The sequence below is a fragment of the Ricinus communis genome, chromosome 5, assembly GCF_019578655.1.
Source record: "Ricinus communis isolate WT05 ecotype wild-type chromosome 5, ASM1957865v1, whole genome shotgun sequence".
Lineage (NCBI taxonomy): Eukaryota > Viridiplantae > Streptophyta > Magnoliopsida > Malpighiales > Euphorbiaceae > Ricinus > Ricinus communis.
Genome location: NC_063260.1, coordinates 29784940 through 29808302, shown reverse-complemented (window position 1 = coordinate 29808302; position 23363 = coordinate 29784940). Strand labels below are relative to the sequence as shown.

The following is a 23363-nucleotide window of genomic DNA, read 5'->3' as shown; positions in this document are numbered from 1 at the left end:
AAGTCTTCGTTATTCATTTAATTATATATACTATCCAAAAATCTTTTCTTTACATCTCTCTAAATAAATATTCAAACAATAAAACTGAAATTCTTCTTTTTCCTTGAATCATGATGATGCCCATAAAAACAGAAACTCCAAAATGCAGAAAATAGTAAATTGGGGAGGAAGTGTTGCCATGCATCCTTGTCACCGTCCCATAATTTCTTTCACAAGCATCTCCACAAACTATATATATATAAAATCTTAAAGCAGATTATTATTGATTAAGACTAATTGGTTGGCCAAATCAAAGCGGAAGTGGGATGTGTCTGGTTTCCAGGGTTTACACTGCTGATATTGTCCATTAGAAAACACCCATTTACAAGGGGCATCAGGCCAAATGGAGCTGATAACGCAAAGCAAAAAGGATGTGACTAACAAGTTCTTATCATTTCAATTGGGTTTATGAAATCATACCCATAAATCAACTTTCATAACTCTTGCTACTCATAGGATTATGACTAGGATATATGTATATATATATATATATGAAAGTTTTCATTGGAAGCATTATTTGTCTACCTAGCTATGCCTATCAGGTTGCAGGAATGGGGAACCCAAAAACACCTGTTTTTACGGGTGCTATCTGTGGCGTGCCACCATCACGCATAAAAAGGTGGTACAATTTCAAGGCGTGCCTCGAATTGTTTTCGTATTGTTTCTGCTGATTAATGTTTAGTGATCAGTCTTTGTTGCTCACGAGGGGAACTTTAGTTATATATGAAGATTATTATTTCCTTAAAAGAAAAAAGTATGAATGTGGTTGCTCTTCGTGACTAATCCTTGTTGCTCATGAAGAGATATTTGCGGCTAAACTCGCAATAAGGAAGAGGACATATTAATTAACCTTGGTTATTGTCCATGCCATGGTCTTCATTAGACAGTTTCATTTGTGATTGAATTAATTATTAATTATTTAACTTTATCCGAAAGATTAAAATGATAGCCCAAAAACAATCAAGTAATAATTTTTAAAAATAAACCAAAAGAATTAAGGACGAATTTGAGATTATAATATACTATATCATATGTATTTCCTTCTACCTTTCTCCACTTTCTTTCCTGTTACTCAAATTCCACTTCCTCTTTTATTTTATTTTTTTAGAATAAAAATTTCATTTTTAATAGAGGAGAAAGTTGGGCCTTCATTAATTTTTAGAAATTGAAAATTGTTTGGGTTTAGATTGTGAGGAGGTCTTTAGTGATTGGGTTATTTGACTAATCAACTAACTATCTATTTCAATATAACACTTTTGAATGTGGATGTGTCTAGCATTCCTCTAAAGCAAACTACGTGTCATGTTTCTCTTTTCATAAATTCTTTGCCCTTTCCAAGTTTCAGATTGGATCAAAACTGTATCTCTTATTATTATTATTATTATTATTATTATTATTCTGCTGCTAACTCTTAACTAGTGGCATCAAATTCACCTTTTTTTCCTATTTGCTTTTCATTTGCTTTTTCTTTTGAAAAAATTACAAAAATATCCATAATTTTTTTATTTCTTTATAAAAAGATGATGTGTGTAAAGATATTAAAAATATAATTTTTAAAATATAGTATTAGTTGTTTTTAGTTTTTATTTTATTTTTTTAATAAAACAACTAAAAAAATAAAAAAACAAAATAATAATCACATTGTGTTTCTTTAAAAAAAAAATATTTTTGAAAAGAAATATTTTTGAAAAAAATTCTACATAATAAAAATAATATTTTTTTTATTAATTTTGGAATATTTTTGAAACCTATTCATTTTTCCTCCCCGTTACTAGCATTAATTTAAATGGCTCAGCAATTTCAGGTACTGTCAGCATTGCTTATGATGGGGGCAAAAATACATTTAATACATATTACACAATACTATGATGGAAAGTGTTTTTAACACAAATTATGTAAATTGAAGGGCCAGCAACAATACCATACATACATATATATATATATTATTATTATATATTATATATTGTTTTGTTCAAAAAGTTTACAGGAAAAGATTGTTTCTCAATTAATTAAGCATGAAATTGATTCATCTAATCGGGCCTAAAACTAAATCCAACAGATAAACGGCAGGCCCATGATATAAATCACATATATAAGAAGTACCCGTTCCTATCTGTTCATTTCAAAATTCCACTGTTTTAAATTTTGCGGCGCCAAACAAAAAAAGCTCAAAAAATCAAATCAATGGCGGGAATCGATCAAAAGAAGCAACTTCTAACCCTAATTCGCGATTGTGCCTCCGAGAAATCACAAGGAGGTTGTTTCATTTAATCTTCTCCTTCAAAATGACTAATACTACTACTAATAATAATAATAATAATCACAGATAAGAATTTGTCTTTTTTTTTTCTTTTAAAAATTTTGTGGTAAATGCCGAAATACAGAGAGAAGAGTGATCGGATTAAAGAAGAGATTGGTAGAGATCAGAACTGAAATGGAAACAGAAAATGCGGAGCTTGAAGCATCTAAACGATTAAAAGAAACTATTGAGCAACAGCTTAAAGGCTTCGAAGTTGAATTGGCTTTAAATGTTGCTTTTATTCAATCTCTGGAGGTTTTATTCATTTCTCATTGTTTATTCTTTTCTCATTGTTTATTCTTTTTATTTATATTTGATAAGTAATTATAAACCTAATGAGGTTGAAATAATTACAGGCAAGAGTTTGTCAGATTCAAGATGAAATATCATCTATTGGATCGGAAGTGGACGGTTTAAAGGTGATTTTCTTTTGATAGATTGAAAATTGCTTTGGATTTATTTAATACTTCATAACTGTTCTGTTGTTAATTCGTGTTTCGAACCTTGTTTTTTTTACATGAACATGTAAAGAATGAAGAAAGAACCTCACGGTATTAACTGTTAACTTAAGAGCTGAATCCAGTGTTTAATTAGAAATATCTCTATATAGAGTTCTTAATAATTGTTATTTCTTATATAAAATGCAGAGACGAGTTTATCGAGCAGATGGTTAAGCTCGGCACCAGGATAAGGTTTGTATTAATCTACTAAGAGATGTCTCAATTATGCATTTTCTGTTTGTCTTGGGGAATACTTGTAAGCTTAGATATAAACTATAATATCTGAACCAATGCCTTGTGTAACGCGTAGCCTAGTTGAAATATAGTACGAAACATTGTTATATGAATAACTTTACGTCCCTGTCGATGTAACTGATAAACTAGCTCGAAGTTTGAATGTCGATTACACTCATGTCCATATATGTATAACTTAAAAGTGGTCAGGCTCTTATGAGCTCTTACTTCTCGATTCTCAACTATAAGGCGACATTTATAACGTTTGTGCAAGCAAGGGTTAGCATCCATAATTACCTGTTATTTCATCTTTCAAGGTCTGACGTCTTGCAATTTTTTCTTTTTATTTTGACAAATATAGATTATAAAGATCTTAAACATGGTGACCTCTCATATGATACCAAAAATCTTGTTTTCTAAATCCAGTGCAATGATTTCAAATTTCTTTTAAAAATTAATGGTTCTTGAACATGTTTTGGTGCATGCTGAAATAGTTATATTCAAAAGGAGAGGCTTCGTACGCTCTAAAATATTTTAGGGAGAGTCTTATCTAGTCTTCGTATATAAACTATAACTAATAAGAGAGTGATATGTATGTTTGAGTGTTTTATACTTTGATATTGGATGATTGACACATATACTCTATTATTTAATACTATGAATATGTTTTAATCATCTATCAGCAGTTTGGTGTATAAGTGGGATCATACACCAAGTCTAGGCAAGAATTTTCTAAAATGTTATGATAAGAATTACCTACGTCAATTTCTATCTATGCATCTTAACTAATTTTTATCTACCTCAAATCTCCTCTTGCCTTTATAGTTGCTAGCAATCCTTTTGTAACTTAGTTGGTTTTGCTTGTATGTCTGCGTATTTTGGTGATGACTTATGTCTAAAGGGACATTTTAACCTCAAATAACCTCAGCAAATGCATATACTGCTCTTATTTTTTCCCTATATTTCCTTACTATATTTCTTTGTCATGCTAGTAGAGCATTGAAAAAAAAGGTAAGAACACATGCGTTGCAGACTCCTCGTGGTGCTTTCATCGCCAAGAAAAGTGTGAATACGCATAGAAATATCTCTAGAGGGAAATATAGGTGATAGAATTAATCCTGTATAAATAGAGTAACAGATTTGGAAATTGCTGCAGTATAGCCATATTTACTGTATTCCAGATATCTTTCTGCAGTATTAGACCGCCAAAATAATTATGCCGGATTACATGCACTGTCCAACAACTACCTGAGATTATGTTCTCATAATAGCTTTGCTGATTAGGCGGCAAGAAGTTCTCAGGGCAGATTGATATATGTTCTGTTTTTCTTTATCTCTGACGATAAACTATTGCCCCAAGCCTGGTATACGAACCGAAATCTTTTAATGTGCATTCTAGTATTTGTTACTGGAAATGAGTAATATGTCTTACATATTAATTTAGGAGATTCCAGGAGAAAATAGCATCTGAATTCCAGAAAGAGAATAGTATTGGAACTACAGCAGGTGTGTAAAACTTTAACCCTGTTTACATGATCTATTGGTGTTCCAATTTTTTCATGGATGTTAGTTTATTGTATTATTATTATCTGATCGAATTCTGAAAACATGTTTAATAATAAATGCTTTGTAGATTAGCTATTCGTTGATAATTATCCAGTCAAAACACTGAGGAAGCATATATGGTCTGCTGGGATCAATTATTACTCGGATAGTTTTAATTTGAAAAGACATTTCTATGCATCGGTAACTGATATTTCAATAACAAAAGAAGCCAACCTTTCCCTTTTTCTCTCTCAGGATCAAAGTGCATTTGTAGGGAAGATTTATATATGTTTTCCTTTTTGTGTTTATCCCGTGACAGTGTAAATTCATTTCAGAAACAGAAAATACAGTTGAATCTGATTCAAGAATTCTTGCGGATATGCTTGACCAAATTGTTTCTCAAACAACTAAAGAGGAACAAGAATACCTAGTCGAACAGATAATTCAAAAGCAGGTAAGATGCCGATTCTGTATCAAAGGCGGGAGTAGGTTAGCTTGGAAGTTTTCTGATTATAAAATAACTCAATGTTAACTTTGACAGCAATATTTGGTTCCCTGCAGGTCCAGCAGGAATACGTTGATCTTCAGGAGAAGGTTTCTTTGATGGGGATGATAATGAAAGAAACAAAGGCGCTGCAAGATTTGACTAGATATCCTTGAGACTTTTATATCGTTCCTGTTGATCAGTCATGATTTCACCATATTTCACTGAAATGAGTAGAGAAGAAAAGAGAAGGGAATACGCAGTGCCCCAGCTTGTATGTTCTTAACAACTGATCCTAAATGATTTGGGAGCACTGTCATAAAGTAAGCTGCACAAAATGAGCACGGCCTTGCACTTTACAAAAGAGCTAAGATTCCATCCTTTAATTAACCTCCCACTTCAGAAGTATTCTTGGTAAAGAAGTGGAAGCTTATAACAAGTTAATGTCAAAATGCTTGTGAAATAGTATTATCTATATCTAAGCTGTCAAAAAGTGCGAAGGTCTGAGATGCACTACCTTTTTCTTGTAGAAAATGCAACAATTTAATGGGAGTGCTTTGCCGGCTTTACTGATTAATATTTTGGCCTTTTCATGCAACTTATGATAACTGCCAAAAATTTCTTTGACTGGAAACAAGCAGACTTCTGAATTGGAACAGGCTTGTTCTTCTCTCGGTGAGGAGTTGCAGAAGAGATGTGCTTGTCCCAGCTGTCACATAGTTAATGTGGAGTCCCTTAGTGGGATTCTTCAGGAAAATGATGCCATTTGATCTATTGTGAGTATTCTAATTGCTATTGCTACATTTCTAGAGCTGGCATAGTTAAATCTGCCCTGCACAATTGCACTTGAGGATCCTGGTATTTTTTGGCGCTTATCTTGATTTTGGATGGCCTCAACGACACTGGAAAGCTATGATTACAAATCCGTGTGTTCTATCAAAGATTTTTGTCAAATCATAATTGTGGATAAGTCACCTTAAAGATTTTTGCATTTGAAATTTCAGTATGCATATCCAGCAGTATTCCAGCCACTTAGGACTTGTTAAAACATTACCCCACTCTCTCATCACCGTTATCAGGCTTGATTCTTGATGTCCTTTACTTAGCAAAAGACAAAGTTGTTATAGAAATTCCTCTTAATTGAAAGTCATAAACAACTTAGTTGATAACAAAGCTAATTACATTCATCTAATCACTTTTCTTTCGCTTATAATAGTCAATAAGAGTTGCATTTTGAGACCCCAAAGCAATGGGTGAAAAAAATGCAGGAAAGAAGATTTCTAGAAAATGGTATATCACCAGAAAGCCATCCTGCAGATGCACAATAATTCAAACTCCAGACGCTTAGCTGCACATCCTTTCCTCTGTTTCAGCTATAGTTTTGCATTTGTAGGTGATGCTTCTTTATCTTTTGCTATTAGTGATAGCAAGGTTGATGATTTGGACTCTTCATTACTATTGCTTGGCTCCTGAAGTTACAATTTTATTGAGATTTTATTATCACGGCTATGAGTTCATAGACAAACTTCTTCGTTTTTTTGGCAAATTTAAGTAGTCTAGGGTAAAGTCTCAGAACAAAATGACTAAAATTGAGGAACTCACAATTTCTCCTGGAGGTGTTATAGTGGGAAGAATTTTCTCCATCAGAACGACCTTTGAATTTGTAGGCTTCATGATTTCTACTGGTATAGAAAATAGAGCAGAAACAGGACGATGATCAGAGAATTTACTTTCGCTGCGAAAATAGGAAAGTTGTTTCACTCCTTTTCCGTACCATAGTATCCTGTCACACCTGCCACCAGATTCACACAAACACAAGGTACTTGTAAAATTAAAGACTAACTCTTTGGGTAATGCTAGAAAAGAGTTAATGTTGGCTCCGTTGTGGCCAATGACTGTAAGAAAAATTTGATATTTAGGGCATACCATGCCGGGGTTCGTTGCTTTTCTCCTGTTCTGCTTGGGAGCCCCCCTGAGTACCGATTACAATTTGATGAAGAATACTTGTATGTAGGTGCAAATTTTATATTTCCCTCTCTCCAACCTTGAAATACTCCACCATCTTCTAGTTCCTTTCGGAGCTGATCAAACTCTTGCAATGCTTTCCAGTCATTCTGCTTTATCAAATATCTAGCTAAACTGTCTTCCAAGTACAATCTGTAGTTAAGATCACCAAACCAGAATATCCGACTGCAAAATACACGACATCTGTGTCACTAGGGATGGACATTGCAATAAATAGAGAAATGTTCTGGTTCTTATGTGTCATCCCTTCAAATAATTAAGATTCAGATTCCTTCCTGTCGTCTTACAGCATTATTTCGGAAGGCTAATATGAAATCAAATATCTGAAACTTTTAAATTTTGCTTAGTTGGTAGAAGTTATAGATGAAAAAGATATAAATTATCCGTAGCTTAAATGAAAGAACATTAGATGTGGGTCTAGAACTTGTTTGATAATACTGATATTTCTTGTAATGGACCCCGGTGGCTTGGGTAGCAGACTACCCGGAGCACGAAAGGTGATTCAGAAAATTGGTTCTCCTATATCCTAATGAATTATATTCTGTCAATGTTCATTATTCTGGTCACAAGAACTTTTTCTTAAAAATCCAATTTTAATTTATGACATAAAAAACTTATTAAAATAATGTCTTCAGGCATGGATGATAACCAAACCTGAACCTGATACTGACTTGCAATGATCAATGAATAATTTGCTAATCAAGCATTTTAATCTGTGCTTAATAAGTTGTTTGCTGAGAGAACTACTTACTCATGTCCTAAGATGGTGAGAGGATGAGGATTATCATCATCTTTAGGGGATCGAAGAAAAGTAGTTCGCCTAAAAATCTCTGAGACTTGGTGATTCCTTCTGCCTTCATCACCCTTTTTCTCACCAGAAGCTAAATGGGCAGCAATGAAGCAAAAGCTTGTTCCTTCTATGGACATGCTAACTGAAACTGAGCCTTTGTTCCCCAAATAACCCATGATGCCACAAGCAACTGAACAAACTTTCACATTTGAAATGCAATACTTCCTCAACAATTCCTTCTTCATCCATACACTTATAAACACTCCAACCATTTTTTTGCTCGCCATTAGCTTGTACTTGCTGCCCCCATATAAATCATGCTGTGTCCCTAACTTCTCTCGCATTTGGATTCCAGAATAGCCACTAAAACTTGATCTCCTTCCAGTATCAGAGACCTTCATGTAATGGTAGTTGTCACTGGAGATTGGTTTTATCATGGGCGTCAACCATGGGCACCCATATTTATCGTTTAGAGTCTTTCCTATAAGCATGTTCCAGTTTGTTGCTTCTGTTGGGTCTTCTGCTCCTATCACATTTCTAGTTCTCAAAGGTACAATCTCTTGAAATCTGCAGATAGAGAGAAGCTTAATTGTCGAATGGCATGTCTAGAGAATTGCATAGAGAATCATGGTTTCAAGTTTAGATACCCTTTCAGTATTACATACCCGAGAACATACATATCAGCTGCATCCTTGAGATTCAACCACTCATCCAAATCTACTGCTAGGCTTCCCACTGGAGACCTTCCAGCAACATTCCAGGTACCAACAAAAATTCTGAAATATGCAGATAAACTGTTTGAGCAGTTATCGTCTTTCTTTGTTTATAATTTGCAAAATAAAAAAATATGTACACCCTCACCTTAACTCGTTAGTTGAAATGCACGGATCAATCTCCGTTGACCGAACAAATACATCATCCAGGTTATCGTAAACTTCATCTTCACTCTCGTCTGTAAGAAATTAAAAGCATGGTACTTGAAACCAAACATAATTCAGGAAGAATAAAAAAAATTTAAGCAGAAAAGAAACAAAGAAGTTGAAACCTGAAATTTCATTCCAGTGATTTGCTCCAGCTCTCTTGTTCTTTCTTTTAAACCACTTACGAAATGTACTAGTTTTAGTCTTCCGGTCTTCGTTATACATAGCTCACAACAAAGATCAAGTCCATGCCACAACTACAATAGCAATATAGAGGTAGATATAGATCTGCTTTGTGCCATTTTTTAACACCTTACTCAACATGTTAAATTCGTTCACTTGCACACACACAAAAAGAAAAAAGGAAAGAAAACGTAGGTTTCACTGTAAAGAATCATAGTATTAATCGCCCTGTAGCAAAGTGATGATGCGATTGAAACGAACAGACAAACGCAAGAAACATAGACATAAAAAGAAAAAAAAGAAGGTTATTTCAACTGAGAATTCGAAGAAAAAAGAATGGAGAGAGAGAGAACATAACATGTCAAGTCAAAACTTGGTAGACGAAGAAAGGGAAGAAGAAGAAGAAGGTTCTTCTCTGCCATATTTGATGGTGTAATTTGATCAGTATAATCACATAAAAGAACGTTGTAGGCCTCACAAGCTTCTGTCATTCATCTAGTTGATTATTTCCAATTGAGTTGTTTGTGGTGTGGCATGGTGGTGGTGCTGTTCACGTATGTCTCGTTGGCCTATTTACATAAGCAAAAGCTTATTACATTTCCAAAGTCAAACAATCTATTAATATAATGGATATAGCTATATAAGCTGCACTTTTTATTATTAAGATTGTTTAGCATGTACATATATATATATATATATATATATATATATATATAAGTATGGAGCATGCCCTATTTCATGTATAATCATATCATCATAAAAAGCTTTAAGGTAGCTCCATTCCCCACATCCTATTTTATGTTTTTTCGTCTTATATGCTCCTTGTATTTTGTGCAAAAATGTTTGCACCGCACTTGGTTGCCTTCTACTGTTTCAAGTGTTGTGCCTGTACAATCTTTTTTATCTTTTATGGTTGAGTGCTTTACATGGATCTCGCTGAAGAGTTCGGACAGTAAAAATTGTGTAATTACCAGTATTCGTAATGGAATAAGTAGCTCATCTAAAGTTTATGGGTTAAAATCCTACGAACTTTTAAGTAATTTTTCTGACTTGCTAAGATGCAGTGTCTACACATTTTCCTTATTAGTATGTAATAAAAAAAGGGTTAAGAAGTTAAAAAGAGGTAATTTTCAGGTAATCAGCTATTAGCTTTTGGTTTTTATCTGCCAATTCTGACTGCCAGTGTTTAAATAGGTCTCAGTGTTCTTACAATTATCAAAACTTCATGTTTATCCTTATTTATGAATTTTGGAACGAGATCCGTTGTGTCTGGCCTTGCGTTCTAAAACTGTTCTTGAAAACATTAAAGTTATTTTTGGAGACTTCACTTGTAAATCTGAGAATGAATTAAAGAGTTAGTCCTCGACGAGATTACACTTTGAAAGTGATTCATTGACGGCTAATTGCAAATATATACCAACTCAAAAAAAGCTGTAGTCTCACATTATGATTTAGAGAGAGGAAATTAGCATTGGAGTAGGAATTATGTTTCTTGTGGATCGTCTTTTGCATAGCAAAACCAATTATTTAGATGGATCCGGTAGGTGAGAAGAGTGGATCATTAAGAGAGATGGGCAACAAGTACCTCAAAATTTAACAATGTTGGTTTTGTCATTCATTATTGGTATATATGAGAAGTTCTTATCCCCAAACCTCGTTCACTCGTCTCAGTCACTCCACAAGGAGTAGATTGCTTATATGGCCCATGTCAGTAATGGTACCTCCAGCTACTCCGTTGGATTTTTCCCCCTATTAACTGTTTTTCAAATATACTTTCCCCACTCTTGATTGCATAGATTTTTCTGCTTTTTTTCTTCTTCTCTTATTTTCCTTTTTGGATTTTTCTTCTTTTTATCTGCACTGTGGTTATTCTTTTTATTTAATGAGAAGAGCTCATTAATTTTATAAACTTGTTAAGAATATTAGTCTCAAAGATTAAACAGCAACAAAAATATTATTTTCTTTTCCTACTATACTTGGTAAAAGAATTTTCTTTTTTCAATATTAAAATTTTAATTTAATTTTATTTTTAATGCAACTTCTGTTTATTTTACACTTTACCTTTAAAACTATCAATTTGGATAAATTTAAACTGCCATATTTATACACATTATAGAGTATACTTTTATAAAATTAGTCAATAATTATATTTTTCATATGATTAATCAACATATTTAAATTTTGACCTGATTCAAGATCTAATTATTCTTATATGATTCAAGAATAAAAATAATATTTTTTTTTTCTAAATTTACTAAAATAAAATATGTAAAAAAAAGTGAATTGCTCGAATAGCGTAAGCCATCCAAACTGGACCTGAATCACATATATGGTTTAGGTAATTTAGCAACTTAATTTAGTTTGAAATTTTTCTGAAATCACATTTATTAGCGTGGTTGAATATATTATTTAAATCCAACCAAACCAAAATATGTATGCTGCAACCTCATGGCATAAGCTTGAACCCACCAATTGGTGAAGTTTACGTCCAAATCTTTCATGTGTTTAAATATGCATATTTATCACTCGATTCAACTTTAAAGAATCATGTCTCTGCTAGCAATCAACTTCGTAGTTATAATGTTAGAAAAAAAAAAAGTGTACTTATATCATGACCATTACCACCCATTTCTTAATGATCAATATATGTATGCTTAATTGTGATTTTCTAAATAAGGTTTCGCCCGCCTGCCCGCCCTCCCTTTTCCCATGGGTTCTTGCTTTTAAAAGCGCAGAGGCCCCCTCTTGCGGGTGCCTAACTTCAAGTTGTAGAGCCATAAATTAAGAATATCCCAAGTCCTAACATGAAGATGTTTAGTTGTTGTGATCCGAGTCCAAGTAATGAGCGAGACAAGTCTATCACTTACATTAATTTGCTTATCTATTCGGGGCCAACCCTATTATTAGCCTCAAGAACGTGTACGGTTTAGCCAGGCCGAGCCTCTTTATAGGTCCTAATTTTTCCTAAATGTGTCAAGTTGTTTTTTTTTTTCTTCTTATTCATATGTTTTCTTTTAATTATAGAAAAACATATGCTGTTTCATGATAATTTAATTGAGGACTCAAAATTCAGAAAACTTAATTGCATTATTTTATTTTGATTTTATAAATTTTATGCTAACTTTTGAGAGCATATTTAATCTTAAGTAAACCAAATTCTTATAAGTCCATTCTTCAAAAAAAAAAAAAAAAAAAGAACAATAAAAAGAATTCATAATTTATTTTTTTGGGTTTTGGAAAGGATGTTTTTGAAATTAAGATTTAGCAAAGTATGGGTAAAATAGTGATAGTACCACGTGGCATTAAAATTTATAGGAGATTGGTGTCCTTGTTTTGGCAGGGCCAGTGACCAATTACTCCAGAAAGTGATAGACAGAAACAGGGTCCAATAAAGATGCCATAAAAATCAAGTGCCCTTAGATAGCATGAAAAATCCAATGCACTTTTATATATAAAAAGCGCAAATCAAAATCTAAAATAATAGTCTTAATAAATAGGTAGATTTTTACAAAACAATAATAACTCGAGAGAAAAAGTTTTCATGTGCTGCGACATTCTAACGAGAATATTGATGAGATTGTGGCCTCAATATATATCTGTCACCCTCAAATTCAATAAATGATATGCACCTTCTTCTACCTACTTACCAATTGCTATGCCTCTAATCCTCCTTTTTGTAGGCCTCATGCTCTCCATTTTTTATCTTTCTAACTCTGCATTACAAAATAAATGCTTTAACTTAACTTACCCACCAACTAGTACTCATTTGTACAACTATTTAATGCACCATCTGTTGCGATTTATTTCTTTCTACATTAGCTATGGAGAAAAGTGTATATTGAAGGTTGATTTCTAGCCTCAGTCTCATATTCACATGCAACGCAATCATATCCCTTCATTTCATTTTGTTTTGTGTGCTTCTGTTTTGGTTGTGACTTTCTTTTTAATTTCTCATCACACAATATCGATGTCAAGAGTTGGTTGAGGTCTAGTCTCTCGCTTTTTAATTAAAGTTGAAACTTGAAAAATATTCAAAAATGTAAGTCGATTATTTGGTGTCCGAGTCTTAGTCAACAGTGTAAAATACCGATGTTACCTGTTGCCATGGCGCTAACGTTTGAGCATTCGTCACCCGTATTTTTCCGCGTTGAGATTTTCTTTTTCTCGGTTGGCAATCAGAATTTCAATCGGAGATTGAAATAGTGATTTAGGGGTTAAAGAAAGAAGCTAAAAGGAAGAAAATACTGTCTTTCGTTGGATTCCTCAATTCCGGCCTAAAGGTTAGGCCAAATTAAGAGTTTCTGAAAATGAAGTATAACAAGAGTTGCAAGCAAAGCCTACTCATCCTCGATCAAGAATGTAATAAATTCCACATGTCCAGTGCCCACTGTGACATCAACTAGAATTGACTTGATTAATAGCAGAATGAAGATCAGGGAAAACAACAAGGAGAAAATATATATTTATAGAAAAAAAAAAATTGATATGTTAACCACAAAAGGTTAAAAGAGGGGGTCCCGTATTACAGTAGTAGTCATCATCATCAATTTATTAATAATTGACAATTACAAAATGGACCAAGTTTTTTCTTTTTTTGATAACTATAGTCCATGGGACCATAGAGACAATGGTCTCCTATTGCTCACTGCAAGTCTGCGTTGACATCAAGCCTATGATTAAACCTCAAAAAGAAAACTAGAAGGGTTATTAATTTTTTTTTTAAAAAGTGCAAACCTGAAACTACAAAAATTACACTTTCATTCCGACATTTGACTGTAGTCTTTCACTTGAGATGGTCAAATTTGATTCCTTCCGTAGGTTGAACATTTCACTTTGTTTGGACCTTGAAATGAACTGATTTCTACTTTTTCTTGCATCAGAAACCAAATGCTGCCTAAACATTGCAATGAAAGCTTCAGCTCTCTCATTTAACTCCTCCTGGGACAATTTTTGAGCTTCAATATCAACTTTAATGTGTTCTTGCTCTACCTCATGTGCATCCTTTGTCCTTTTGCATAATTTGTGGCTTTCTTGGTGTGGCTTATCTTTTGTAGACAAGCCACATTCATTTCTTTTCTTGTTTTCTTGAGTCTTCATTTCTGGAGTATCCTTACTTTCTTGATCATTTTCACTTGAACTTGAACGGATGGAAGTAAAAAGAATGGTTAGGAGTACGAGATTAAGGATGAGGAAGACCCTTGTGCGCCATTGCTCTACAAAAAACATAACAAGAATGCGTTTTAGACATGCCATTGCAAGAGTTGTTCCTGCTGCAATGAAAGTTTTATGAATATATTCATCTCCATGCTCTCTTCCATTTAGTGCCCTTTCACTCTCTACCTGCTTCTGATCCATTTTGTGTGTATTTGTGACAATGTGAGGATGGACGTAAAAAGGCTCGTATTTATATGCTGAATAAGAGACAGAATCCCTTTGGACTTGGCTTTATTTGCAGCAATGCCTGTGACAATCTTTTTTAAGTTTAAAAGTTTTCCATATGGCATGTGTATGTAATAGCTGTGATGAAAAGAGAACGTGACTGAAGACTAATGAGAGTGCAGGTGGTAAGGGAGACAAGCAAACATGCTTTTATTTAGCTGCAAAATAAAGCAGTTCTATCTTATGATTGCTCCAACTCAGGGTTTTAGCTATATTGGTTTCTGTGAGTTTTGTTTTTTGGGGCTTGGCGTGCAATTTGCTTTGGAATTGGCATTGTGCTTTTTGCTAAAGCTTTTCCCATGTCATGTATATTGGTCCTAGAGACACTGGCTTAAGCAAAGAAAAAGGCTGAAAAAGGTTGGTTTTGCTAACCAAAAAAGAGCCTTTGGCAGAGCTTTTGTCGATCAGTTTTATCTGCTACCTCTAGTGCATAGTAGAGCCCATTGCTGGTTTTTCAAACTTGTTTCGTTCATTCCAGCCACTGTATGTATGTAACAACTGGTAAAAGTTGGGTTCATTTTATCGAAATGTCATCTTGTAACTTCCTTAATACAAAATAATTTCAGAATCTATGTTCACATCGTGCACGCAAGTTCTTACTGATAAATCATAATTATCGCTTGTATCATCAGCAAACACAAACTGGTTCACTTATTTATTTCTATTGAAACCTAATCATCCGATGACTCTATATTATGATAATTCATTTCACCTACAGAACTTCGCAGTTCATCTTTTATACTTGCATAAAAAGAATCACATAAATAAAATAGATGATCAGTTCAAAAATTTTAAAAGAAGAAAACAAAGACAAAAAGACAGCATCTATCATACAAAAATCTGACATTTTCACCTTTCCCACAATAGCTCGACTCTGAACCTCTTTTTTTCCCCTTTCCCTCTTTTCTAATTTTATGCATTTTGCCTGCTGATATGGCCACCTCCAAATTAATCAAAGGTTGAGAATGAACTTGATGTTATGGTGAAATGATTATGAGCAGGATTGTGTATAGACAGGTGGGTGCACTCCTACTCAAATGTATACCCACTTCAACTAACAGTGAGTAAAGGTAAATTTTTTGCCCAAAAATAAAAGAGCAGAGGAATGAAATGTCGATCCAAAGCACGCCTGCTTTATACCATATAAACATCATCAGCAGTAACCCCACATGTTCCATGATTCACCATCAGCATCACCCAGCATAGGAATTTTTTATTTTTTTGTTTCTTTTTTAATCTTTTTACGGTTTTTAATTTATAATTGCTGCCTGTTCACCAAGGCGACTGTGTTTTCTTTCTTTCTTTCTTTCTTTTTTTTTGTTTTTGTTTAAAAGTTGGTTTAACACGACTTTCAAAATTTGGTTGGCTTTTCAATGGGATAATGATTTTTGATGTCCCTTTTTTCTATATCTTTTCATAATACTATCATGAATCAATCTATATGTCAATGTCTTTCTTCTTCTTTTTTTCTTCTTTTATAATTAAATCTCATTTTATGTGAATAAAATTACTTTAAAATGATTTTATTTCTAATATGTTATAATTGTTTTCTCACTTAAAATTCTATTTAAACATATGGATCCTTAAAATTTTCTTAATTAAAGTCAAGTTAAAGCAAAAAAAAAAAAAAATTCATAAGAGAGTAAGAAACATTAGAAAACTACAATGAACAGGTGCTTATAATCTTTCTTACAATTATAAATCACGATAATTGGTTTGAAAATTCTTATAAATTAATCATAACAAAAGAAGAAAATAAAGAAAATAAATTAAAAATTAATTATGAACATAAAAATCTCTTATAACTTAATTATTAAATTAGGGTCATTTCAGAATAACAACTACGATCGTCGTGATAAATATATTTCTAACTAATATAGCTTGATGTATTAGAAATAAAAATACAAGAACAAAATCAAAAATATTTCTTTTTTATTTTTTATCAATCTCTTTTATTTTTACTGTATTAGAATATTAAAAATATAATTTTTAATTTTTTTTTTCAAAATTATGCTTTTTGTTGTTTTCTTTACTGTTTTTAAATAAAATAATTAAAAAATAACAGCAAAACAACTGCACTATAATTTTTTTAAAAAAAGTTAGAAAAACAATATTTAAAAAAAATTACATAGTAAAAAAGATATTTTTTTTATTAATTTCAGAATATTTTTGAAAAATTTCCAAATACAAAAGCTTAATGTAAAATAATCAAAATTCACAGGCTTAATATAACAAAACTTAAAAATTTAAAGACCTTGAAATGGACTTTGCTAATTTCATTTTCGAGATCTTATGAGAATAAAAATGCAAATGAAAGAAAGCACAGGGCATAAAAAAGGCACGAAAATGGCTGTAATTGATGTGTGTATACTATACACAGTATTTTGGCTTCAAATTATAGGATTTTATTTGTAATTTGGGAAATAATTATGCCTAATTGGGACTTATATAGTGAAAAGAGAAAAAGGAAATTGCAAGATCTACACAGGATGTGAAGGCTAAAACTCATCTAGTTATTTAATATTTTCGAGATTTTCCTAAAGTAAGACTTTCTTTTATCTCTTCTTACTATTACTTCTCTCAATTATATGTTTAAACAATGATATCACCTGCACCCTTTTCATCCATCATCCTATATGTGAGAAGCAAACAAAACAGTAATATAAGAATGAACGCCGAAGCATTAGTTTAAGAGTAAAGATTTATATATATAAATCTAAAAACCTATTATTAAAAATGCTTAATGACTCCATATATATATATATATATATATAAAGAGATTTTGCCAGGTCAATCTGGAAGCCTCTGAATATTCTATAAATTTCCCAAGTAATAAGAAAATTTTGACAGGATGAGCAAATGGGGTTAAGTTTCACAACAGGAAGACATATGGTGAAAACTGATTTTTGGATATACTGTAATTACTAATGGGTAACCTCTACAATCTATATCTCTCGTACTATGCAAGTGGCCGTTTTATCAGGTTACCTCAGAGAAAAAGAAGAAAAAAGAAGAAAAAAGAAGGGGTGATTTCTGCAGGTAATACCAAATAAAAGGTGAATCGAGTTTAAATAGGGTGTCTGCGTCCAACTTTCTTCTTGTGGGACTGGAGGAACAGTTGCCATCATTACAGACATCCTTTTCCAGATAAAGAAATAAGCTGCGCAAGAGTAAAATTGTAAGGAAAATATTAGAGACTATAATCTATTTAATGTTGTAACTCAACAGGCATGCAGATATGCGCATGAAGCACTTCAGGAATTAGAAAAACAGACAAGAGTATAAGCAGTGGCAAAGCTTGGCATTTATGTTTGGACAGCTAAAGGTAAATCTAATATGGTAAATTTTTCTATACCTTCCAAGTAATATATTATATAGAATGAAATGTAGAAAACAAATAAAAATTGATAATTTTTGTAAACGAATGGATAAATGTTCAAATCAGGCAATACTGTTAATGAGTGTTGCAGCCACTTTAATCTTAGATTGCAAAGTTAAATAATTCTGCTTCTTGTTTTAGGGCAATACTTACCTACTGTGCCATCCCTGGTAGTTAAAGAGTATAACAATTAATACTAAAGGTTAATGAAGTTTTACAAAATAAAATTAAAAAGAAACCCAAGCTCACATAATCCTCTCAATTGAATGATTTTTAAATAGTGAGTCTTCCAAATTTAATGTGTCTATATAATATTGACTCCCTATTTCAACCAATTTTCAGTATGGAAAAGCATACACAAAGTAGAGTCTGCTTTATCATGCAGATTGAGATCGTTCAATATGTGTAAAATATCTTTGGCAGAGGCACTATATCTATATCACAAATATACACTTCCAATATATTGACTGAAATATGAAGTCAAGGTGCGTCAAAAGAAAATATCCTGGCAAAGGAGACATTTGAGAGAGTACTTGAAAAGATAAAAGAAGCCAACCTGACGAGCAACCTGAGCCAGTTGCCGACTGTCCCTAGATGACTCATTTATAAAGCTAGATGTCTGTGGATCTGATAAATCGTTTTGCCTCTCCCCAGCTCTCCTTTTGACGTCGCTCCTCTTAATAGAGCTGTTCTGATCAGAGCTGTTCAAGGCTTCCTTCTTGCGCTTCCTTTGAAAGGTGTATTTAAGAATCCCATTGTTGTTGACTTGGCTTGGAGACACCTTAAATTTCCCAGATGCTTGGGCATCTTTTGAATCAGAACTCATCACTGATACATCAACTGTAGCATCTTTGGATACTTTGAGATCTGCTGAATCAGAATGTAACAGTGGCACATTGACCATCTCACTATTAGATTCACAACATGAAAAGCTTGAATTTACAGTAGTCTCACATTTCTGTTTTACCAAAACATCCACTAGTTCCATGTCCTTGTTTGAAGTATTTTGGGCAAGACCAGATTTATTTAATGCCTTAACACTCACTGTGACATCTGTAAAGCCAGATACTGGATCGACGCCACTTTTAATTAGTGTTAACCCTGGATCCAGACGGGGCAAGGGCTTCAACTTAACTTCATTGTCAGTCATCTTTGATCTATCTTCACCATGTTCTAAATTATCATAGAGTGAAAGTGAACAAGTTTTGCAGCAGCATAGAGTAGAACAGGGTTGGAAAGTTTCATGCTGCTCAGGACAGGATGTTAAGGATGTAGAAGTGGCATCCCAACTTTGCAGTTTCCTTTGTCTTTTCCCTTCACTACCGATGTTCTTCTCATCCATAAAGCAGAAGCTTTGACAATGCAATTTCTCTTCCAATTCATTCCAACTTTTATTCACATCAACATTGTCAGTCTTGATAGAGGGAAGGACACATGAATGATCATCACGCTTAGGATCCCTGCTTAGGAAGTATCTTTTGCAGCGAGAAAGAAAAGAAAGTGGTTGATAAGACTTCATAAGCTGATGAGGACTAGACTTGCGCTCAGCTTTGGGTTTCCCAAAACGAGCCCTTCTTCGTCGTAAAGTGTGAACCTTAACATGCTTTCTGATTTGTTCTCCGGAGCCACTCTTCACTGTTTCTAAGTTCTTGGTCTCCAGAGATGGAAGAGTAAGATTCACATCATTCTTATTACTTTCTTTAATAATTAATTCCCTCTTTCTAATGGAATATTCATCAAGTTCTCCAGAAGGAGGTAATTTCCCAGCCAGTATGTTACCTTCCAATGCACGAATTCTCTGAGTAAATCCATTTCTGTAAAGCTCCGGTTCCTTATTTCTTATGATTATGGAGGCTAATTCGGCATTCTGAGAAGTATGATTTTCCAATTGAGGAACACTCAATTTCTCATTGTGTTGTCTATCACAATACTTGTTATCAAAAAGCTCATCATCCATTTTGATTTTTCCATTGAAAGGCTGGACTTTGTTGCTCCTTACTTTTTCCAACTTATCACGTACCCGGTTCAACTCTTCTCTTAGATCTATTATGACACCCTCTGCTTCTTGAAGTTGTGCTTCAAGCTCATCAATCTTAGTTTGTTGGCTTGATGATGCTATCTCCGCTTCAATTATCTGAAAATTGGGAAAAATTGGATGACATTGTATTAATTCCTTACAGAACCAAATATAGTACATATTGTAAGTGAGCATTTTATCTAGTTTTGTTGGTTAACCATGATAAAATATTCGGTTGAAATGGACGTGTCATCAAATGAATACCATTCTAAAAATCTAACAACAATTATTTTGGTGAAGCACTAAAGGTTAGTGAACTCTTAGTTTGTTCTAATCATTGAACTCCTCGAAGGATAATAATGTGCAAGTCCAGCTAGCACTTGAATTAAAACCTATTTTCACTTACATTTTGTATAACACTAGATTTCCTAACAGGATCATATATATCTAAAAGGAAGAGTTTGGCTTCTTTCTAGTTCCAAGAGTTGATTAAAGCACCAAATTAAGTGTTGGTGCTTAAGACCTTGATGAGGTGACTCACCCTGGCTTTCTGCTTCTAGACCCTATAAAGTAGAACTTTTTATTTTAATGAATTATACAGTAAGTAGCCTGATAATGTCTTTCATGGTTTATTTTACTTTGAATTTTGCAGTAGTAAGATTGGCACAAGTGATGTCCACATGGCCACCATGGTTTAAATAACAGCTGATGCATTATGTATCGCCTATTTCGTGACGGGATTTTAACCTACCGCTAGTTTATTTATCGATATGTTAAGCTGGAATTAACTTAGTTTCCTTTAATTTTTCAAACTCTACTTATGTTTTCTAACTCCATCCTTTCTTTTTAGCTTCCAAAAAAAAAAAGAGATTCTTCACTAAAGAGTGTTTAGCCAATATATTTCTGAATCTAATTGTTAAAAGTTCACAGTAAAGGTGGCTGTTTTTCTCCACTATAGTGTGTTTTCAGTCGAATGCTGAAATGCAAGGATTAATTTTCGAAATCCGAAGTTTCATTAGATATTACATTTTTGAAGGAGGGATGGCATGTTTTTACATCCATAGTGTCGAACATCAAGTAAGAAAATAACAATCATGTTTAGCTTCTCTCAATCAAACATCAAATGATGAAATTTTACGATCTGCTCTCTCATATATACAGAATAGAAATAGGAAAGCCAAGCTAATCTTTGTAAAGAATAAAAATTACAAGTGTGATATTGATTGTAATCCATTCATAAGAAGGCAAATCAAAGGAACAAACTAAAAACTTAGTATGTATTTAGACGCATTAGGATAATATTTAAATGAAAAAACAACAGAAAATCACAATGGAGACTGTCATACTGGATTCATTTAATTTCTGCTAGAACAAAAAAAAATTAAAATTATAATAATTTGATAATCTAGTATCTAGTTGAACATTTAAACCATACTAATTTGTTTTATTTTAATCTAGTCTAAGTTTAGAATAGTTTAATAATAACTCCAAACCACAGCCAAGAAAAAAAAAATTAAGATTCAACACAATTTTAGAGTTGTGGATGTTGAAAAATTTCAATGATTAGAAAAAAAAGAAAAGAAGGAATACCTTAGCATCGATCATTTGCTTTAAACGGACAAGCAGACGAAGCGCTTCGTCTTTAGTAGCAAAGAGTTCGTGTTTACACCTAATCGCTATCTTCTCTGACGCCATTACTCTGGTCGCTGCTTCCTTCGCCGTGTTTAATATCATCTCTGCATACGCTTTTTTCAATGCCGCCATTTTCTACAAATTAAAGAAATTACAAACAATTTTGATATGAATAATACGACGTGATTAAGCTTTAGTGTGATTTAGTTGAACTTACCTCCGATTCTACCATTGTTATTTGAATTGAATAGGGACAGCGAGAGAGAGAGAGAGAGAGAGAGAGAGAAGGAGGTTAGTGTTACTGTTGGCAGCTTTTAGTGTCAATGAAATTACATGATTGCCCTTCTTCCAGTGTCTAAATTACGAGAGTTTGGAAACATTCTGTTACGCTAGTCTTTGGATTAAGGATTGTTCGTTGGGGATGTGGGGACGCTTTTTTGATTGTATAGGCCGCTCGAGGGGGAAACGACGGCGTGTTATTCCTTGGAGGAAGCAATGCGCTTTTTGTTTTTGTTGAAGGCGCGCAGTGGAGCGATTAGTGGGTCGCATAGCATAACTGCACATAAAATAAATAAATAAATAAAATATTGTGTAAAGCGCGCTTATTTTATTGTAGTTTTACCCTTTCATGTTATTTGACAATTTTAAAATTTTGATAGGATAATGAGGGGTGGATTCTTTTGGGCTCGGGTTATAGGCGCGGTAAGATAGAACCCAATTACATAATTATTAAAAAAAATAATAAAAATATAAATTTTTTACTTTTTTATTGAATACTGTTTTTATTTTTACTGTATTAAAAGATTAAAATATAATTTTTATTTTTAAATACTGTTTAGTTTTTATTACTTCTTTTTATTACAAATAACTGAAATAACTAAAAAATAATCATATCATATTTTTTAAAAGATAGATAATAATATTTAAAAAAAATTATGTAATAAAAATAATATTTGTTAATAATTTTAATAATATTAATTAATTATTAAACAAGACGAACCCACTTTATTTTTTAAATTTTTAACTCAAACAATTAGTTTGTCCAAAATCTTTGATAACCATATTTACATAGAAATTGTTTATTTGTGCCGATTGATTTATTTTGCAAATAGTTTTGTAAATAAAATTTATTTGTAAATAGTTTTCTTCTTTTTCTTTTTCTTTTTTATTTTTGCTATTTCCTCTTACACATTTAATTAATCAGGTCAAATACAACTCTTTTTTTGCAATCTAACAACTCCATTATCCTCGCCGCATGTCCAAATTTTACAACCTGCATGCATCACATTCCTAATACAAATCTCTAAACAATCTTTTAAGAAAAAATTTAACATAAAATAAATATATAACAAATGATATATTTTCATATTCAATATTTTATAAAAAAATAAAAAAAATATGTATAATAATTTTTAATATTTACTGTAAAATATAATTTATTGACAAATTAATAGACTCATTACTTAATTTACATGTTTTTATTATTATAATATTATAAAATTTTACTATATATAAAATATTAATTAATTAGATTTTGTTTGAAAATAATCACCAACATTATCATGTTCAAAATTTTTATATTAATATTTAAAATTTAAATATGAAAAAATAAAAAATCATTTTACTTTAAATAAAGGTGAAATATTTTATTAGAAGAGTCTAAAATAAATTAAAATAACTTATATTTTAGTGAATAAAATTAGAATTTTTATTTTTTATTTTTAATTTAAATAGAATGTTGATCGTATCCCAAATAATAGAATGAAATAAAGTTAGTAATTATATTTAATTCATGAGACTATATGCATTCTATATTATATATAAATTATTATTGTTATATATATATATATATATATATATATGCGCGCTAGAATATA

General features: G+C 32.4%; 4 protein-coding genes across 6 annotated transcripts; 1 reads left to right on the top strand and 3 right to left on the bottom strand.

The window, feature by feature from the left end:
- Window positions 1–2184: 2184 nt before the first annotated feature.
- Window positions 2185–8611, top strand: LOC8280607. 2 transcript variants are annotated; one of them, XR_007216149.1, is made up of 9 exons: window positions 2185–2296; window positions 2424–2593; window positions 2695–2757; window positions 2870–2889; window positions 2986–3030; window positions 4517–4578; window positions 4953–5071; window positions 5179–5877; window positions 8490–8611. XR_007216149.1 is itself a non-coding variant. In XM_002517379.4 (8 exons), the coding sequence occupies exons 1-8, from the start codon at window positions 2224–2226 to the stop codon at window positions 5275–5277; spliced, it is 651 nt and encodes a 216-aa protein (XP_002517425.2). In that variant the 5' UTR covers window positions 2185–2223; the 3' UTR covers window positions 5278–6172. The 2 variants fall into 2 exon arrangements, 1 of the variants encoding a protein (XP_002517425.2); XM_002517379.4 differs by lacking the exon at window positions 8490–8611 and having other exon boundaries at window positions 5179–6172.
- LOC8280608 (type IV inositol polyphosphate 5-phosphatase 7) lies at window positions 6223–9102 on the bottom strand. Its single transcript, XM_015718127.3, has 7 exons — window positions 8962–9102; window positions 8778–8868; window positions 8582–8692; window positions 7878–8483; window positions 7028–7291; window positions 6704–6893; window positions 6223–6570 (listed from the first exon to the last, which is right to left on the bottom strand). Exons 1-7 carry the CDS (start codon window positions 9059–9061, stop codon window positions 6475–6477), a joined length of 1458 nt encoding a protein of 485 aa, XP_015573613.2. The 5' UTR covers window positions 9062–9102; the 3' UTR covers window positions 6223–6474.
- Window positions 9103–13541: 4439 nt separating this feature from the next.
- Window positions 13542–16012, bottom strand: LOC8280609. 2 transcript variants are annotated; one of them, XM_015718150.3, is made up of 2 exons: window positions 15312–16012; window positions 13542–14232 (listed from the first exon to the last, which is right to left on the bottom strand). In XM_015718150.3, the coding sequence occupies exons 1-2, from the start codon at window positions 15376–15378 to the stop codon at window positions 13769–13771; spliced, it is 531 nt and encodes a 176-aa protein (XP_015573636.2). In that variant the 5' UTR covers window positions 15379–16012; the 3' UTR covers window positions 13542–13768. The 2 variants fall into 2 exon arrangements, with proteins under 2 accessions (XP_015573636.2, XP_002517427.2); XM_002517381.4 differs by lacking the exon at window positions 15312–16012 and having other exon boundaries at window positions 13542–15188.
- A 1242-nt stretch (window positions 16013–17254) lies between these two features.
- Window positions 17255–21938, bottom strand: LOC8280610. The gene is made up of 4 exons (XM_002517382.4): window positions 21704–21938; window positions 21445–21621; window positions 18394–19971; window positions 17255–17618 (listed from the first exon to the last, which is right to left on the bottom strand). The coding sequence occupies exons 1-4, from the start codon at window positions 21716–21718 to the stop codon at window positions 17586–17588; spliced, it is 1803 nt and encodes a 600-aa protein (XP_002517428.3). The 5' UTR covers window positions 21719–21938; the 3' UTR covers window positions 17255–17585.
- Between the last annotated feature and the right edge of the window lie 1425 nt (window positions 21939–23363).

What these genes read in the sequence shown, in the direction of transcription:
- LOC8280610 (XM_002517382.4), bottom strand. An exon ending in AGCAAATGATCGATGCTAAG is followed by an intron (nt 19,972 to 21,444) that starts GTATTCCTTCTT and finishes CCCAATTTTCAG; the next exon opens with ATAATTGAAGCGGAGATAGC. An exon ending in TGGCTCAGGTTGCTCGTCAG is followed by an intron (nt 17,619 to 18,393) that starts GTTGGCTTCTTT and finishes ACTCTTGCGCAG; the next exon opens with CTTATTTCTTTATCTGGAAA.
- LOC8280607 (XM_002517379.4), top strand. Translation starts at nt 2,224, where the DNA reads ATGGCGGGAATCGATCAAAAGAAGCAACTTCTAACCCTAATTCGCGAT. An exon ending in CTCCGAGAAATCACAAGGAG is followed by an intron (nt 2,297 to 2,423) that starts GTTGTTTCATTT and finishes GCCGAAATACAG; the next exon opens with AGAGAAGAGTGATCGGATTA. An exon ending in AATGAAGAAAGAACCTCACG is followed by an intron (nt 2,890 to 2,985) that starts GTATTAACTGTT and finishes TATAAAATGCAG; the next exon opens with AGACGAGTTTATCGAGCAGA.
- LOC8280609 (XM_002517381.4), bottom strand. Translation starts at nt 14,374, where the DNA reads ATGGATCAGAAGCAGGTAGAGAGTGAAAGGGCACTAAATGGAAGAGAG.
- LOC8280608 (XM_015718127.3), bottom strand. Translation starts at nt 9,061, where the DNA reads ATGTATAACGAAGACCGGAAGACTAAAACTAGTACATTTCGTAAGTGG. An exon ending in CTCACCATCTTAGGACATGA is followed by an intron (nt 7,292 to 7,877) that starts GTAAGTAGTTCT and finishes TGTATTTTGCAG; the next exon opens with TCGGATATTCTGGTTTGGTG. An exon ending in AAGCAACGAACCCCGGCATG is followed by an intron (nt 6,894 to 7,027) that starts GTATGCCCTAAA and finishes ATCTGGTGGCAG; the next exon opens with GTGTGACAGGATACTATGGT.